The sequence below is a fragment of the Maylandia zebra genome, linkage group LG11 (genome assembly GCF_041146795.1).
Source record: "Maylandia zebra isolate NMK-2024a linkage group LG11, Mzebra_GT3a, whole genome shotgun sequence".
Taxonomy (NCBI): Eukaryota; Metazoa; Chordata; class Actinopteri; order Cichliformes; family Cichlidae; genus Maylandia; species Maylandia zebra.
Window position 1 is genome coordinate 6,056,151 of NC_135177.1, and position 17,015 is coordinate 6,073,165.

Here is a 17,015-nt window from a genome sequence, read left to right on the forward strand (position 1 = left end):
ACAGTCAACAAGATTCGCAGGAAAATTCCTCAATCCACTAGACAGACAGATCGCAATGAATTCACCACTCAGGTATGTTGCAGGTCTTTTGTGGTTCTATGTTTATGTGTTTCATTGTGTGTAAAAGGGCTATGGAAATAACAATTTATCTTATTTCTTAGGTGTTTTCAACCTCTGCTGCCACGCTGACGGCGTATGCGGCCAAACGGAAGAAGACAGTCTATATTCTTAGCAGCATGCACAGCGTGGTTCAGACTGATAACACTACCAAAAGGAAGCCAAACACTGTCACCCTTTACAACAAAACAAAGTGTGGCGTGGATGTGATGGACCAGATGGTTCGGGAGTACACTGTCCGCAGAGGAACACGGCGCTGGCAGACCTTTCCAAAGTGTGGGCCCGCCCCCTGGGGGGGGGGGGGGGGGGGGGGGGGGGCGCAGAGCCATTGCAGGGGGGGGGGCGCAGGCTGAATATAAACATTTTTCTTGTAAAATAAAGGGGGGCCTAGCAAAAAAAGTTTGGGAACCACTGATTTAATAAATGCTGATAATTTATTTTTGAGTAATTTCTTCATGTACATCTACGCTGTATGTTACTAAAAGTGCCTGTGTGACATCTGGGCCACAGCTTTGGCTAACAACTCTCTTTTTGTTCTTACATCATGGCTTTAAAAAAAAATTATCGAGATATATATCGTATATCACCATCCAGCTAAAAAATATCGAGATATGAATTTTGGGTCATATCGCCCAGCCCTAATTTGAGTCAATCAAATTTAGGACTGCTGGCTCTTTTTTTAACGGGGTACACACAATGACACATCTTCAGGTTTAGTTTTGAATCCGTTTCCTGAATAATAACAATAAAAATGGCTAAAGCAGAGACATGACAACACACTTTATTTTGTAATGAATTAAATGGAGTGAAGCTTGTGAGCTCAGGCTGGTAAGTCATACACACTATCTCTCCTTATGTCATATACCTGCCGAAACCTTAGCGGTCTTCCTTCATTCCCGAATTTCCCATTTCTCCCTCTGACATATTAATGGCTCTGCTGTCCGGGGTCTCTACCTCCATCAACCTGTAGGCTCCAGGGAGGATGTTTAGTCATCACTCCCTAGTTTCTGTGTGAATCATATGTGGTGGGAGTGATGAGCTTGAAGCCTAGACATCAAACTTTAAGTGAAAACAGAACTGTCTTTTGTGGTAGGACTTGGTGAAATAACGCAAATTGCAATATACCTTTAGAAAGTTTCAGAGTGCTTTGTATCAACTCAATCTTACTCTAAGAGCACCACATGCTCACATTTGGTCAGTCTAGAGGGCCCTTTAGCATCTTTACAAAGTGCAGACCAGAATGCAAGAGCACAGGGTTCCATCTCTCCAGCTGACCTAAAAGCAGTTGCACCTTTTAAAAATACTGTATCTGCTGTACAGCCAATACTACAGAACACTAAGACTAACCAACGAAGAATGAAAAGCGTATTATGAAGTGAAAAAGTCAAACATGTTCATGAATTGCTGGGCTCGGGCTGCCAGACAGTGCACTTAGCTCCCAGTGTTTCAGTCCACTTTGTTGCTTTGTTGATCTGTTTGCACACATTTAAATATTTTATTCCACCATGCAAGCCCTGGATGACTCTGCACTGCAAAAACCATTCTAAATCTGTTTTCATTGTGCCTCGGCGCACTTTTCAATCTTAATGACTTTTGTGCTTTAAATTATACAATGCATTTCATTGCTGCAGGCTTCTTTTCTTCCAGAGACTCTTGCTCTCTTTGACGACAGCTAATAGATGCAGTTTGCATCTACTTTATAATCCAGGCTGGCCTGATCAGGTCAGTCACAGATCCCTCTTGAGCTGAAGCTTTTTGTCCCTGATGTGCTGCAGGAGAATTCTTCCTCTCTGCTCCACCATGTGGATGAGAGGCCCGAGACCGCTGGACCCGCCGTGGCTGTCCCAGAATTCCCTGTCTGTGTAAAGGGAGCGTAGCAGAAGACTTTCCAGACAGCCTGAGCGCAGCACAGACACAGCTTTCTCTGGAAATCTGACAAAAGACATAACATTGGTTTTGATATGTTGTAGCTTTAATGGCTGTTTCACAGACTAGAAAACTAAAATATTTGTGTGCAGACTCTAAAGATCGTCATGTTCTTTATTCGTCACAATATAGGAAAAAACAAAGAACCTGCTCATGATTTAGGTTTTAGCAGTGCCAGGGATGAAACAATGGCGACAAGCCTGATTTGTACAGAACACTTTAAAAGAAGAAAATGCTTTACCATGAAAAGTTCAAAAAATTGCCCTGAGCATGCTGCTAGAATAAAGGCTACAAGGCTACTGAAGGCTGACATCTTAGCCTGAGGGTGGCATAAGAAGAAAACTTGTGGATTATCAAAAAAAGGTTCATTCTGCTGGGATGCTCTTCTACTTCAATGTTGAGGTTACACACAAACTGTATATTTTTAATATACGAGTACACTTTTAGACTTGGTGACGGAGCTAGAGGTGGAGTCACTCTGTGCCACAAGAAGAATTCATGTTGATAGTGATTATTACACAGCAGATACTCCCTCAGCCATCATTAGTTTTTGAACCTGGCTGATTCATTAAAAGGAAGCTGACACTTTTCTTCATTACCTCTCAGGGGCGTGGCTTAACAGCCCCATTTCAGCTTCTTCTAAAAAATCAAAAAGCAACAACTACACAGCAATTAAAAAACATGTTGTCCTTCTCTTTGAGTTTGTGTAAATATAAATAAAGTTTTGAAAACTCTACCGCCCTTCATACTGTATGCATCCCACTGCATAACATACCCTTTACTCTGCAAAGGTGAAATTCAACTTAAGGATGTGTAAGAGACTGTTGTTTAATTATTACACAAGATGCATTCTATACAACACAATCTTTTAAAAACTGCATTTTTAAAAGTCACCTCAAGGTTGACTCTTATCCTCGGATGTGCGGTTATATTTTTATGGGCAAGCCATGTTTATGGACATGTGTTCACAAATAAAATCAACAGAACTCACTGTTGATTTTATATATATATATATATATATATATATATATATATATATACATATATATATATATATACACACACACACACATATACATATACATATATATATATATATATATATATATATATGTATAAATTAGGGGTGCAACAATACTCGTATCGGTATTGAACCGTTCGATACAGTGCTTTCGGTTCGGTACGTAAATGTATCAAACAATTTTCTTCGTCAGAAGAAAAGTTGTGTCAAACTTTTCTTCTGACGATGCTGTCTGTGTTGAGCACTCAGTGGATCTGCGTTCAAATACTCCGCCTAGGCTGCACTGTCGAGCGCAGATCCACTGAGCAAGCTAGCAAGACAGAAGCTAAGCTCGTTGCAACATGGCAACTGCCTCAACGCTAGCCAAAATTAAACCTCCCCCACCCTCATTCAGATCTGGCGTTTGGAACTATTTTGGTTTTCATGTCAAGCATGACCCTGAAGGTAAGCGCATCATGGACAAAAGTAAAACAGTATGTTAGATGTGCCACGCAGTGCGTTAGCGCAGTTAGCTCATCAACGTGTTGACGCCGTCCAGCCCCACGCACGGGGCGATCTGCGGTAACTCGTTAACGGAGATTTGCTGCGTTATGGCGTTAATGTCATTTTAACGAGATTAACGCTGACAGCACTAGTGGGAACACAATGAATATTACTGCACATTTACGCCGACATCATCCTAGTGCAAAGACAAGTGGAAGCAGACAAAAACAACAAGCACGCATGCTACAAACTTTACCCGAGTCATTAGCACATGATTCTCCTTATGGGGACCTGATATGTTTAATATGCTGCTGAGAATATAGCCCAGAAGAAGCGGATAGTATAGCTTTTATTTTGGAAAGAGACATTTCTCTGTAATAAACTCTCTTTTCCAGAGATGAGGGATTTCTTGATCAGATAGATTTTTATTTTTTTTAATTATTTTTTTGTTTCAGTAACATTACATTTAAAAACTGTACTTTTGAGGTAAAATATATATTTAGAACTTTAATAAATGACAAATTAAAAAGGCATGAACATGTTTTTGTATCGAAAGAATATGTCATTTTTTCAATAAAAACCCTGACACTGGCAGACTCACAAAAAGCACTGATTGCTGTTGTATCTTTTGAACTGAATTGAAATAATGGTGTTCTGGACTTTTCTGATTTGTTGTGTTCATGCTTTCACACAGAGTACTATACTCCTGTATAGGAGATGTCGTGCATGTGAGTGTTCATACTACATGTTCGCTTCTTTCTGCTGGAAGGATGGCGTTTAACTTATTGTTTGTAATCTGCTCTTTAATTCAGTTTTGTTGGCTCTTCGGGTTAAACAAAGCCAGATTTCCTGTTGTTGCCTTTAAATATTTGTGCCTTTTGTTCTGTCTGCAGTTTATCTGAAGTTAATTTTGTTTTGTCCATAGTTCTCTGCCTCTGAGTCTCTGCGTGATTTTTCACAAACAGATCAATAATCATACAGGGAGATTTTGTAATGAAGATTTTCACAAACAAGGAAAAGGGAGGCCATACATTATTATTATTACTTTTTTATTTTACAGTGCTGTGCCATACTAGATTTTTGTGATAATGCAGTGCAGACTTCTGTCAGGTTGGAAAGCCATTTGGTGATTCAAGCTTCCTGAATCAATAAGTCATAAGCAAAAAGCTTTAGAGACATCAATATTAGCCATTCTCTAGTGCTGCAAGAGCAGCAAAGCTCAACAAATCACCACACTAAAAAGAAAAAAAGAGAAAGAAAAACACAAAAACAACTTTTGGAACCTAAATCTTTCTAGTAGTTTAGTTTAATGTTTTTTATTCATCAGCCAAGAAATTCAATCTAATTCCAGTAGACCGACACTGCTGCAGCTGTTGTGGACAAAAAAAAAGATGATATGTGTATAAAAGAAGATGTAAGTTTTGAGCTTTGTTTGTATGACTGACCTAGAGGTCAGCTCAAATCCAGCTCTTTATGAGCAAATCTACTCTTTGCTCTTAAAGAGCACTCTGCTAAACGCTCAATCTCTGAAAGTTTTCTTCTACTCTTTGCTCATAAAGAGCAAAGTTTGAAGCCTGAGCTTTGGGCTTAATTTAACTTCAATATTTCACACTATGTTTATTATGAGCATGAACAATTTAACAGTATAGTAATGACATATTTATTGACAAAAACAATTTATTTTATAAATTCAAATTAAACCTTCAACCCAATAAAGTGTACAAAAAAGCAAGAATAACTATCATGTGAAAATGAATGTATATTAAAATGTAATTATATTAATTAAATACAGCAAGCATTAAATACAATAAATACAATAAATAAATACAATAAAATTTGTCCTGTAACACCTCTGAAAACTAACAAGTTTCTCTTTAATCTTCAGTCATGAGAAATAATATGTGACTTTAACATTCTATTTTCATTCAGCTCCAAGTCCAGGCTTAAGATATTTAAGAGAATTTTATGGAAGAGCTTAGTAATCCTAAGTGACAGACAAAGGGGAATTTCTATCAGAGCTGATTCATTCAGTATACTGAATAGCAGGCTAATTGAAAGCACGCTAATCTAATCAGACAGACATTGTAACAAAAATCTAACAAGCTTCCAGTGGACGTTTCTGTGCTGCTGATTTGAAAGCTGTTCAAATCAGAAACGTCACCAGGGAAATATGTTGTTGGATGTGTTTTATTTTTTCCTGGAACATTTCCTTACATCATTGTTTCTACCCGCTGTGAGCTAAAATGAGTTTCTCAATCGGCATGGTGTAATTTGTTGAACCTCACTGCTAGACTGAAGGACACGCACACACAAAAAAAATCTCATTTGCCTGCTTCTTCTCTGACATAATGTTTTATACTCACTCATCAATGCCCTCAACCAGCTTGAAGTTGAGGTTGTCTGTGGACTGTTGTGGTCTCCCTGCATTATCTATAAACACCAGTGTGGAGGGATCCGTCTTCCTCACCTGAGAATACACGCAAACATACACAGTCAACACAGAGCCTACTGTTTGCTCACCAAGAAGGAAGTGTGCACCGATTGGAAGTGAGTAACATTAAACGTAATACAATATTAACAGGAATAAATAAAGCTGATAAACTACAGACGTCACGATCCTGGGTTGTTTGACACAGTGTTTTTTGTTTTCTTATATTTTGATGTTTACGGTTTATATTTAAGTCTCATTTAGTTATCTTAAGCTCATTTCTATTTTGCCTAGGTTCTGTTTATTAGAGTCCCCCTAGTGTCTTCACCCCCTTGTGTTTAATGCGTTTCAGTAATGTTTTTGTCTGCCATCTCCCCCTTGCTTACACGTATTCCCCTTGTGAACCATTCCTTTTCCTCCCAGTTATCATGGTCTGTTTGTGCTTAGTTATTTCCATGTCTCATCTCCAGTTTCCTTCTTCCTCTGTGTCCGTGTGTCTTAGGTCGTGTCCAAATTAATGGGCTGTATTCTCCTGAGGACGCATTTGAAGGCCGATTACATCACAGTGACGCAACGCAGGCTGTTCAAATTCGTAGACTCCTCCGAATGCAGCCGACAAATGTGTCCTCTTTTTCCCCGAATTTGAAGGATGGGTCGGGTGTGTCCTTCGTGGCCCACCATATCCCAGAATTCATAGCACGGCCCAGCCAGTTCCAGTTTCCAACAATGGTGGCCGCTGCTAAGTTTTTAATATTACTCTTATTACTCTTTCTGGGTCACAAAATAAACATATTTTCAGGCGAGAATGCAGCTGTGTAAACTTCAAATATCTGCTCGGTTTATCAAGATACCACATATTTGCAAAAGTGCTCCGACGTTTTCGGAAACGTCTGTTATCCACCAGCTCGATAGCTAGCTGGGAGCTCGAGGGTCACTAGAGCCGGCGAGAACGTCAAACTCCCGGCGCATCATTTTCAGATCACCGCGGTCTTTCGCTACTCAGGTTAAACGTGATATAAAAGTCACTTACATAACCTAAAAATGTTATTGTTTGGCTTTTTTCAGTGTTTTATTTGTTCGTGAGTAAATCGGTTTGGCTGAGATTAAAATTATTAGATTAGATTAGATAAAATAAAACTAGCTGTGTGGTTTTCACACATCTGAATAAACGTCAAACAGAAAACTGATTAAACAGAAGTGTGAGATGGTCGAGAATTTACACCAGTGTCCTGTTATATTTTAGATAGCAAGGAGCAGACGGCTGAGTTTACTAAACTCCACCGAGACAGCGGTGACGCAAATCTGAAGGCTAGACCGTCCAATTTCACAGCTGTTTACTTCCCGCCTACCTGACCTTCTGAGGACCCGGCCCACGTAGACCGCGAAGGACGGGTCCTCAGGAGGATGCAGCCCATGAATGTGGACACAACCTTAGTCTATCATGTGTGCCATGTCTGCCTCCCATTATGTTTCCTGTTTTATTTTGAAATGCTCTGGTGTTCTGTGCTCAGTGTGTTTAGTTTCACTTCCCCTGTGTCGTCATTATGTTAAGTAAAACCATTGCTTCCCCATGTGTTTCCACTTCACCATATCACCTCCTGTGTGTATTTAGTCTCTGAGTTTTCATTCATTCCTTGTCCAGTCTGGGGGGATTTCACGTATTCATGTCAAGCCTTCATGGTCCAGGTATTTCATGCCAGGTTTTAATGTTCATGTTCCAGGTTTGTTTTTGTTAGCGTTAGATCATACAGTTTTGGTTATAGTTTAGTTTCACCCTTTTGTTTTGTACTGTTTCAGCACTGTCAGTGTCAGCACTTGGGTCCTCACTCCACACAGTCTGCTTCACCCAGATTGTGACAACAGATTTATATAATTTTGTGCAGTTTCTTTACAAAGGGGATAAAATACATTATGTGTGTCCCTAAATAAAAAAGATAAGTGAAACCACAGTTCACCTTTAACAGTTTCTTTAAATAGTGTGTCACCATTACACAGATTGAAAGACACATGACAGTCCACTTGGACCGTGTCAAACTGCATTCTAAGCATTTCAGTATTTCATTCTCACATTAACCCAAGTGGCTTTTTCAGACATGAACTCTTCGCTTCATAAACAAAACATTTAACGACCTCCCCTGTACCCTTAGCAAATTAGTATGGCAGTGAAACAGCCAAACAATGAGAACTGATATTTTCTATTAAGACAGACTCTACTGTTAGAAAATACTAGAAACTGGGTGGGGTCTTGGATGTTGTATCAGCAATCTGGATAAATCAATTCAGTTAAGCTGGGCATACACTGTGCAATTTTTTTCAGTCGCGTTATTCAGCCCCTGCTCGAACTGTACGATTGACTCACAGGGGTTAGAATTTCATAGGTGATGATGCAGGTCTCACACTATACGGCCCGATACTCTGATGCGACCTGAGTGCTCACACTGTGCGTCCATAACATGAAGGTTATAACAGAAAATCTGTCGCTCGCTCTCCCTTTCTCTCCCTCTCTGTTTTTCACTCACACAGACGCGCCACCATCAACTTTGCTAAATTGCTAATGAAAAACATTGATCAGGCAGCTGTGATTGAGCAGCAATGTCCATCCAATTATTTTCACGGTTGTTGTGGTCATGAAAATTTTGTGAGGCCACATCGAAAAGGCTCAGATGAGCTTGCCAAAGTTCTACAAGTTGTGCCTCCATCGCTTGTGTCCAGATCATACGCTGCACCGCTGTGCTGCTCCGTCTTTTCACTTTCATTTCTGTGTTTGCGTGTGCGCAGTGTGAGAGTCTACGGTGACACCCTCACGACGGCCGACAGGATTTCAAACACGTTTGATTTTCTTACGACCAAGTGATTGATGATCGGGAGCTGGTCGTGAGGTGTTAATCGCTTCTTGTTACCCCACGTATACTACACGATGCATGACACACGATGAAGGCCAAACTCGGGCCGATCACCAAAACGGTCGCACGACTGAAAAATCGGCTCAAAATGAGCAAAAAAAAAAAATCACACAGTGTAATCCCAGCATTACAGAACATTATTTGATGGAATACTTTATAATAATGAAAACCTTTTCTGGATAAATCAATGTGCGACTCAATCAATGTGGTTGTGGAAAAGACAATACATTGTTAATATCCCATCCTGATCCGTCCACATGATAAGGAAATTAGCTACTGTGCCACTTGTGTGGGTTGCTTGTGATTTGCTACATGCCATATAAACTTGCCAGCATTTATCAAAGCCAATATTACACATTGTAACATTCAGATAATAAAATACACTTTAGATTTGTGTGAGTCCCATTAGTAGCTGCATTTTGGCAGATACAGTGGGATGCAAACGTTTGGGCAACCTTGTTAATAGTCATTATTTTCCTGTATAAATCGTTGGTTGTTACAATAAAAAATGTCAGTTAAATATATTTAACTGACATTTTTTATTGTAACAACCAACTCAACCAAATCACAAGCTGATGTAAAACCCCGGCTGGTTCCAGGCCTGGCATAAAAATCAATGCCAAACCAAATATGTCAACTCAATTTTTTGGTTACAAGCAAAATTTTCTGAACATGTAATTGAAGCTAGTATTGTTAACCTCACATGCACATAATTTAGTGACAAAGAAAATTAAAGTTGCCAAAGCTGTTATCTAAACATGCAAATCTTAGTAAAGCTCACAACAACAACAACAGGCAAAAGTTGAGAAAACCCAAAAAGCTACTGAATGATGTTGATTGACATATTTTTAGGTTTGTCATTTTTTCTTCTTTTTTAATAGCGCATCACTCACTGTAAAAACTCGTCTGCCTCACTGTGCTGTTTTGGGAGTCTCCTCTTCCCCCTGATGCTTCAAAGTAAATTAAGTCTGCTTTGTTTATCAAAATACCTCTATCATTAAGGACCAGAAATATGTGGGACAGGGGAACTCATTAAGGAGTTACGGGACAGAGCCAAAACATCATAGCTTTGAGCCATCCAAGGCCGTTGCTTGTCCTCACAACATCTCTGACTTTCAAATAAATGATACAGATGCTGTGGCTGATACACAGCATCTGTATCAGCCACAAGAGCTGCAGAGTAAGATGATTAGTTTGACTGTCAATTCAAATACTCTCCTCCATAAAATGCACATTCCAATAAAGCTAGCCACAGAATAACAGTGTCCATGCATTTCAGTTACAAAATAGAACGTTTGCTTTTCCGTGGCAAAAGAAGGTTTTGGAGTGGTGCAGAATGATCATAATATGGATTTAACTGTAGTCTAGCATCTTTTACTAGGTAATATTATGGTATATTTAGAGTATAGAAATAGTGCTTGAATTTGATGACAACAACACATCTGAAAAAAGCCAGGACAGGGCCACATTCACCACTGTGTAGCTTCCCTCTTCGTCCATAAACATCTGGAAACTGAAAGAGAGCAGCTGCTAAACTTTTTGGAGAAGAATGTTGTTATTTTTGTCTGATATAGGACTCTAGCTCCTCAGCAATCTTGGGTCTTAACTAACTATATTTTTCAGTTCATGATGTGCCAGAAGGTCTAAAGTACAGGCAGGCCAGGACCCAGACTCTCGTACTACAAAGCCATGCTCTTGTTATAGATGCACTGGCTGTGCCTTTCCAGATGACCAGGCTGCAGACACTAATGCACCCCCATATCAGCTTTGGAAATGAGTGCTGATTACAACCTGAATGGTAACTCTCCTTATTAGTTCAGAGGATGCAGCGTCCGTATTTTCCAAAAAGAAATTCAAATTTCAATTTGTCTAGTCACAGAGCGGTTTTTCACTTTGCCTCGGTCCATTTTAGATGAGCTTTGGTCCAGAGGAGACAGCCAGGGTTCTGGATCATGCTCACATACAGCTTCTTTTTTAACCTCCATTTGTGGATGGCACAGCAAAACGTGTTCACAGACAGTTATTTCTGAAACGTTTCTGAGCCCTGCTCTGATTTCCATGCCAGATTCATGTCTGTTTTTCATGCAGAGCCCAAAGATCTCAGGGATCCAATATTAATATTTGGTGTTGTCCTTTGCGCTGAGTCATTGCTCCAGCCTCCCAGGATATTTTGATGATGAAATATCCAAAGTCTTTTTTATGCCCATCACATTACTGACCAGCTGCCTATCTTACTGACTTATGTGCAAAATGTTCCTCCGGCTGATGTGTTCCTTTCATTAAATTCACAATGAGAAAATATTTCAAACATCTGATATATTTTGTATGTTCTATCATTGCATTCTTTCTTTACTGACATTTTATACAGTGTGCCAACTCTTTTGGCACTGGGTTTGCAGACTTCGTGAAAAACATTAATTTTATGATAAACATTCATGTCAGCAGTGTTACTTCAGTATCAGTGAGCCAAATTAAATTTCAACGTCCGCTCAGTGTTTCACAATCAACTTCCACACTCCTGGAGAACGTAGCAGAGGGTCGGACTGTTGACACCGACACTCACGGTGAGTAGCTCACAGCAGCTAACAGGATAATGACAGCATGTGGCAGGATGAGGAAAAAGTCTGGGGCACCTTTCCCAAATATGAATGTAGTGAGTCTTCCTCATCACATTAAGGAAGATCATGAGTGGTTAATATCCAGGATAGCATCACCGGGAATTAAAGAATTTCAGAACAGAGCGTCAAAGTGATTGATCGTGGTGATAGCTCTCATTTAGCTTATGTGTGTGAAATCTCTGCAGTGAACATGATCACTGTCAGGAGCACAGCGCACACCCGAGAAAGCTGAAACACAATCTGCCTTCTCCAGTCACTTTGGGGTCCTATGGACTAGAAAAGCGCTATACAAATGCAGGCCATTTACCATTTACATGGAACATCATTTTGGAATTAAGAATCCACTTAATTCCAAAATGATGGGGTTGGGGTGGCTGTAGCTCAGGAGGTAGAGCAGGTCACCAACTGATCGGAAGGTTGGTGGTTTGATCCCTGGCTTCTCCAGCCTGCATGTCAAGTATCCTTGGGCAAGATACTAAACCCAAGTTGCTCTCCGATGCATCCAAGAGAGTATGACTGTGTGTAAATGTCATTAGAAAGCACTCGGATTAGAGAAAGTGCTTGTGAGATTCGGTGTGATTGGGTGAATGTGGCATGTTGTATAGAGCGCTTTGAATACTCCGGGAGAGTAGAAAAGCGCTATATAAGAATCAGTCCATTTACCATTTCAGCTTTTGTGCTCATGTTGATTTTTTTAGTATTGATCATACACAGGCAGCCTGACCATTCTCCCTCAGACTCCACAGGAAGAACAAGTGCACAATCCTGTGACCTGTAAAGAAAATGACATGCATGCTCCTGGTGTCTTGGCCCCTTTAAATGACGATTCCCTTGTTAGGTCATACCTGCAGATGTAGATTTCATCACCAGCGATTATCCCTGATAATGAAGGTCAAGTTGGCTTGACATAGAAGTTGGTGTTTGAGATGAAAGTGCAGTTGTGCACCTGTAATCTTAAAATATCAACAGTGCTGCCCAAGGGTTCATAAAAAAGGGAGACTGGCCAAATACAAACGTGGTATGTTTCACTTTTTTATGTCACAGAACTGTCTGACTGCAACTTGAGAACATGCAGCCCAGAAACCCCTCCACTGTATCAGACGTACAAACAAACAGATGTTAGAAACAGACTGCTGTGTGTCACTCGGAGCGTGCAAAGATGTTCAGCTAACCCAGAGAAAGCACAAAAGCACACAACCCGACTGCTTGTACAAAAACAACACACCTGGACTAACTTGGACTGACGGGCCGTCATGGTGTTTTTATTGTCTTTATATTGTTCAAGAGTCTAAATTTCTGTGAAGTTCCAATGTACCTAACGTTGCTTCTTTTGTGCTGCTAAGATGTGTCAAGACTCTCTCTGCAGAGCTTGTTTCCTGCAGGAAATGCTGTGAGCTTTTATCTATTCTTATAAACAATATGAAGCACATGCAGCATAATCAGCTCCAGCTCGGTAACATCTGCCAGGCTCTGAACTCATTTTCTGTCTGTGAATACACATACATCAACACTCGGAGAGTTTAATATCCACTCCTGCTGTATCATTTAAATATAGAACCATTGTCTTTCCACGGAAGAATGACAGCAACAAATTGTTGTGTAACGAAAACTGGGGAGCCAAGGTGGTTTTTATTCAGTACATTCCCACTGATATAATGAATAATGATCTGGCAACAACAGAAAACCGACACTTAAATATTTTTTTGATTAAATAACAATTTAGAATGGCAAGAGAAAAGCATTGTTTGCTATCACATCCATCAAACAGTGACCAGTGAAGTGGTCTGCTGACTGAAGATAACTGATTAATGTTTGCCTTGTAGTGTCTCGGGACATAAATTACTTTGATAATGGAACAAAGAGGAAACGTAAGGGTCTACTGTCTGCAGCGACTAGACAGGATGAAAAAGCATTAGGGCAGGCTGTGATACGTACCAGGATGTGAACCAGCAGCAGGTCTTTGGTGTTGGCACACTTTCCATAAAGCCGGTTCTCCACGCAGAGTTCTGCGGGATCAGGTATGAATCCACAGCAGTACCTGTCCAGCCGGTCGTTTACCTGCAAAACAAAGAACATGCAATGATATTAATTGACCTAGAGGTTACTAACTGACCTCTGCTGCAGAGCCTTGATCTGTAAATTAGCAGAAAGTTAGCAATGCAAGAATTCTCAAACTGCTGTTATGCGGACATGCATCGGCAGAAAGTTTTCAGGGGCATTTGTTTGCCTTTCTGTTTGTCTGTCAACATGTTTGTGCAAAAGCTACCAGGCTGCACTTTGTGATACTCAGTAGAAAGGTCGAGTGTATGCAAAGGAAGCACGTCTCTAAAATAGTTGCTCCAAGAGTGCCCCTCAGACTTAGTGCTGCAATAATGAAGCTTGGCTAAGACAGAAATACAAACAGTCGCACTAATATAGTTTTTTTTAGGATGAAAACTATATAGAATAATATTTAATATTTAAACATATTAAATATTGCAGTGATTCAAGACAAGTGATTTGTAATTCAGGAATTAATACAAGGGCACTGTGTAATACATGCAAATTTCCACTTTGATCTTTTAATTGTAATTTATCAAATAAAATATGATTTAAACAAATACATATTTTTTTATGACACAGTAAATTAACACTGAGTGGAGGCTTTAGCTGTAGAATTATCAATATCAGATTTAATGTAACACAATTGAATGATTATTAATTGATAGTGAATAAAACTCTGCTAACAGTTATTTACTGGTTACAAACAATTGAAATTACAATGTTTACTAATTTGTTAAGAATTCTTTTTCAGTTCAATTTAGTTACAGCACCGGTATCGAACAACAGCTTTCTCAGGTCACTTTATACTGTAAGATATAGACCCTATGAGCAACATCTAGCAATGGTAGGGAGGAAGTAACCAGTAATAAAACCAAACCAGTACTAAAATCTTTATTAAAAGCCCAAAGCATTTGGTACCAGTGTTGGTCAAGTTACTTGAAAAAAGTAATCAGTAACTAATTACTGATTACTTCCCCAAAAAAGTAATCCCGTTACTTTACTGATTACTTATTTTCAAAAGTAATTAATTACTTAGTTACTTAGTTACTTTTTAAAAACACGATTTACAACCTGAATAGGTGATAAAGCAATAGATCTTTCAGCCCAATTCTACTTTTTCTACATAATCCATCATACAAAATGTAATCAAATGGAAAAGTCTCTTTTTAAAACTTGTTTTATTAGTTTTAATCTTTTAACTTTATGCATCAAGCAAAAATGTAATTATACATTCTCTGACTGGAAGAAATTTGTTTAATATTCAAACCTATTTTCTGCACATTCCAGCACATAAAATATTTTTTTTGTGTGTTTACACTCACTCTTTCAAATAGATGCAAGTAAAACACAGCAGAAAATAAATAAAATCAAAGACTAGCGGTCCTTTTGCTCTATTTTCACCTGTATAGCAGGAGCAGGGTAGGCGGAGGTTTACCCTGGTGCAGGTGTGCCGCAGCGGTCAGTTGAAGAATCCGCGAGTTTCTCTGTGAATTTCCCATTACGTCGTTGCGCACTCGGTGCTTGCTTGGAAGTTTAGGGGTTTTTTCGCTGTAAAAAGAAGTTTTCTTCCCACGCACCATGCTAATGGACGCTAATGTTTTTGTCACTTTTTATGGAATCAAACTCAAAGTAAGGTCAGTACTTCCACGCTTTAAACGCTGCACGGTCATACTCTCTCCCGCACTCGATATATGATCCATTGTTGATCTGCACACAGCTGTTGTCACATACGTCGCACTCGCTTACGTCACTGTCATGAGACATTCTCGCAAAATAAATCACAGTTTTAGTAACGCAGTAACGCAGCGTTCCTACGAGAAAGTAACGGTAATCTAATTACCGTTTTTGCAATAGTAATCCCTTACTTTACTTGTTACTTGAAAAAAGTAATCAGATTACAGTAACGCGTTACTGCCCATCTCTGTTTGGTACTATGATTACTATGGAGTAGATCTCTAAACAGTATGAGAGCAAAAAAAAAATAGTTCAAATAACGCATATAAAAGAAGAATCTCTGACTTCATTCTGCTCTCCTTATAGTCTGTTATTTTACATCTTACTGTTTTTGGCCAAATGATTTGGAATAAAGATCAATGCTTACAAAGGAAAAGACATGGAGCTTTGGGTTAGTCCTGCTTGCTCATCACCCCAGTCACTTATCTGCTTCTGGCTGCTGGCCTGACAGATAATCTCATGGAGTTAAAAAAAAATAGACTCACATTTAGTATCTGTGTTCAAAACAAGAGAAGTACTGATTAGGGCTAAAAGTGAAATTCATAGCTTTGGTTATGAGACATGAATATTCTACACCGCATACTCAGTGATCGCTGCCAAAAAATATGCAAACACATTTGGTGTTATGAACAACTCAGACTATGCCTGATATTTGGGAAATGTCCAACCTAATGTGACAGCTGTTTAAGTGAATTTCAATTCTACTGACATACCAGGCCAGTGTTTGGTATTATACTTCTGTTGTGTTGACTTCAGACAATGGATTTAACACAACTGAAAAAGAATAGTTGCAGATAACGTCATGTTACATGTATACAGGACAGGACTGCACTCCAAACAAGCACGTCTGTGCACAGTTGTATATAAGATATAGTCATTGAAACCATACATATTGAAAAATGAAAGCATGTACAAGTGCGACTGCAGATGAATTAATAGAACCTTTTAATGTTCTAGTGAAACGAGAGAATGTGGTTTCATATATTTTGAAGTTCATTCTATTTCTATGCAGCAAAGTATTTGAACACAGCTTTTACATTTCAGTGTGAAAAAACGGTGCAACTACTGTGAGAACTGCCTGTGACCTGATATTCTAAGTCCTATATTTAACTCAAATAGCTGAGGTAACTGGGCAATTTACTCAAGTGATCATGGAACTTTCCATGGAACAAAAGGTTCTCTTGGCTATTTTTTACCTGCTGCCAAGTCTCTTTTACTTCCTGTAATCTAAGCCTAGCAAGATCAGGGATGACATCCTTCATGAAATTTTAAATAATGTGGACTTTAACGCCTTTTAATCTTGGCCAGATAAGTGCTTTAGAGTGTGTTTCTCATTTACACATTCAAACACACCAGTGGCTGTGGAGCTCCCTTCCACAGTGGCTGCTATCAGTTGCAACCTTGGGGGATTCAGTGTCTTTACTAAGAACATCTGACCACGCAGAGAGATTAAGGACTGAACCTCCAACCCCACTACATAGTTGTGGTCAGTAGTTTACATCCACTCATCATGGGCATGAATGTTACTGCAATTTTGGGCTTTTATTTCTTTCTTTGAACTTCTCTTTTTCCAGGATGGAATGATTGTACAGTATATATTTTTATTGACTGAATTGGGAGGATAAGTTTGAATATATTATTCTCTAATCCACAGAGGGTCAAAAGTTAGTTTTAAATCTGTTTCATGGCATTAATGTGATATAAAGTACTAGATAAGAGACATATGTACCTAAGGTCTCAAT

The 17,015-nt window shown here is 39.2% G+C and overlaps 1 protein-coding gene across 2 annotated transcripts in view; it reads right to left on the bottom strand.

The window, feature by feature from the left end:
• Positions 1-471: 471 nt before the first annotated feature.
• The window catches only part of gask1a (golgi associated kinase 1A), a 75,962-nt gene continuing 59,418 nt past the window's right edge, over positions 472-17,015 (bottom strand). For both annotated transcript variants that reach the window (XM_004560075.3, XM_004560074.3), the window contains exons 4-6: positions 13,432-13,554; positions 5,911-6,014; positions 472-2,049 (exon numbers count right to left, since the gene is read on the bottom strand). In XM_004560075.3, coding sequence (XP_004560132.3) covers positions 1,845-2,049; positions 5,911-6,014; positions 13,432-13,554 — 432 coding nt within the window. In that variant the 3' untranslated portion in view covers positions 472-1,844. The remainder of the gene's footprint in view (positions 2,050-5,910; positions 6,015-13,431; positions 13,555-17,015) is intronic.